Below are 2462 nucleotides of genomic sequence, written 5' to 3'. Positions count from 1 at the left end.
CCGAGTAGCTGGGATTACAGGCACGCGCCACCATGCCCAGCTAATTTTTTGTAGTTTTAGTAGAGACGGGGTTTCACCATGTTGACCAGGATGGTCTCGATCTCTTGACCTCGTGATCTACCCTCCTCGGCCTCCCAAAGTGCTGGGATTACAGGCGTGAGCCACCGCGCCCGGCCTATTTTTTTTATTTTTAGTAGAGATGGGGTTTCACCATGTTAGCTAGGCTGGTGTCAAATGCCTGACCTCAGGTGATCTGCCTGCCTCTGGGATTACAGGTGTAGCCACGGCACCCGGCCTTTTATTTATTTTTTGAGATGGAGTCTTGCTCTTGTGGCCTAGGCTGGAGTACAATGGTGCAATCTCAGCTCACTGCAACCTCTGCCTCCTGGGTTCAAGCCATTCTCCTGCCTTGGCCTCCTCAGTAGCTGGGAAAGCAGGTGCCTGCTACCACGACCGACTAATTTTTGTATTTTTGGCAGAGATGGCATTTCACCATGTTGACCAGTCTGGTCTCTAACTCTTCACTTCAGGTGATCCGCCCGTCTCAGCCTACCATAGTGCTGGGATTACAGGCGGAAGCTACCGCACCCGGCCAATCTTTGCACTTTATTAGTAGTCTCTCACAAGCTCTCACTTCAGGCCCAGATGGGATACTCACCCTATGAAATGGTCTCTGGAAGCCCCAGTATGGTGTTGGTTTGGGGGATTCACTTCTTGCATCACTCTCCAAGACCCCCCCAAAGATCCTGGGCTGGTGACTATCTGGATACTTAAGCATTGAGTCCCGAAGTGTTTGTCCCTCCCGCAGTCTCTCACCAGGTGTCTCTGAATCAGGACCTGGAAGTTCTGCAGAAAGGTGGCAGGTGTTTGCTGGGGTGGGAAAGGACTTAGGCTCTATACATCTCCCTGAAATCATCCATCTTCTCACACTTCCTATCCCCCAGCTACTCCCTGCAGGCTCTTTATTTCACCCACCAACCCACTAGAAACCACAGGTTGTCCCTCAGGGAAAGCCACACACCAGGAAGATGAGAAGGCAAGGTCCAGGCCCCCATATGGCTGAAGATGCTATTGAAATCTCGTACTAGGTCATCAAAGCCGAAGTTATCATGGAAACGTATCCCTCCTCCTGGGCTGAAGCCAAAGCCAAATTCCTCAGGGGGCTGAGGACTCTCGAACATGGGGTTCCCACGGCCCCATGCGCCTCCTTCTTCCTCTTCTTCCTCATCATCTTCATCTCGAGTCATCCCTCCAAAAAAGGGATCTCTGTGGCTGAGAGTGGAGGCAGATTGGCCACCAAGATTTCAGCACGACTTAAGCCATAACATCAACTCGTGGGTGGCAAAGTAGGACAAGAGCAAGCAGTCTGGGAAGCTGGGGAGAGGGTTGGAGGGCTGGGTGCCACATCAAAACATTAATACAATGGCTGACAGTTCTGGTTTTGTTTTTTACCAAAGTCAGACCTCAGCTCCCAACTACCTTCAAACACCTTTCCCCAGTTTTCCTTCAGTGTGCCCCAGCCCCTCCCCTATCTCCCAAGGTCCTGGTCACTCGCCCGCTGTCCTCTCCCTCAGACCCCAATTGTCTTCATCGCCCGGGTCCCTGTTGCATCACCCCAGGTTGGAGAAAGGCTTAGTTTGCTGTTTCTCCTCTTAACGACCACCCTGGTTACTGTGGCGGGGCGAGTGCTCAATGTTACGACTTCTGTCCTCTCCACACGGGTTGAAGGAGTAGGCCAGAGGATGTTTTCCCAAAAATAAGGCCTACGGGGTCAAACTCTTCTCAGACGACCGCACCCTTGTCCGACCCGGACCTACTCTCACCTCCGAGGTCCAGGAAAGCCGAAAAAGCCCCGGAAGAGATCAAAGAGGCTCATTCCCGTATTGGTACTCGAACATTTGAACCCCTCCAGTGGCCGATTCGCAGAAGGGGGAAATCTGCGCAGCCCTGTAGGAAAATGAGCGAGACGTCAGCCCACGTTGCCGGAAAGCAAGCCCGCGCGCGATCCGGATACTGTCGTAAAAGACTGTAAGTCGGCCGTGAAAGGGAGATAGGGCGGAAGGTCTTCCTCAAATCTCAAAGGCTTTATCTTTACCCCACCTTTCAGAGACCAGTTTCCGTGACAGGAGTGGGCGTGACGGATGTTCAGTTTACCTTTGACCGCCTTCCTTCCTCCTAAACCTATTCTTTCTGCAGACCAACTCGGTCCGAAAAGCGATTTCGAGGGTTTGACTCTGGAAGGCACCCGGATAAAGCCGCCAGAGGGCCTCCCAGCCGCACAAATGGGCTGGCTTAAGGGCATCCCTCAAACCTCCCCACCCCCGGTGCTGGCCAGCCTCACCGCGGAAGCCACCTCGCCTCTTACTCGGGAGTTTTTGACTGACCTGGGTGATGTCTGCTGTTAGAGGGATGAACAAAAAAAAGTTTCTCCAAGCTCCTTCTAGTATTGAATTCCCCAGAGA

The 2462-nt window shown here is 52.8% G+C and overlaps 1 protein-coding gene across 2 annotated transcripts in view; it reads right to left on the bottom strand.

The window, feature by feature from the left end:
- The window catches only part of HAX1 (HCLS1 associated protein X-1), a 4272-nt gene extending 2184 nt beyond the window's left edge, over positions 1-2088 (bottom strand). The window contains exons 1-3 of one of the 2 annotated variants that reach the window (XM_017513393.1): positions 1824-2088; positions 1022-1272; positions 659-846 (exon numbers count right to left, since the gene is read on the bottom strand). In XM_017513393.1, coding sequence (XP_017368882.1) covers positions 659-846; positions 1022-1272; positions 1824-1876 — 492 coding nt within the window. In that variant the 5' untranslated portion in view covers positions 1877-2088. Of the gene's footprint in view, positions 1-658; positions 871-1021; positions 1273-1823 lie in introns of both variants that reach the window. The other variant, XM_017513392.2, reaches the window with a different exon arrangement.
- Positions 2089-2462: the final 374 nt, after the last annotated feature.

The sequence above is a fragment of the Cebus imitator genome, unplaced genomic scaffold, assembly GCF_001604975.1.
Source record: "Cebus imitator isolate Cc_AM_T3 unplaced genomic scaffold, Cebus_imitator-1.0 Scaffold491, whole genome shotgun sequence".
In the NCBI taxonomy this organism is placed as follows: domain Eukaryota; kingdom Metazoa; phylum Chordata; class Mammalia; order Primates; family Cebidae; genus Cebus; species Cebus imitator.
This window is presented reverse-complemented; position numbering and strand designations above follow the sequence as displayed.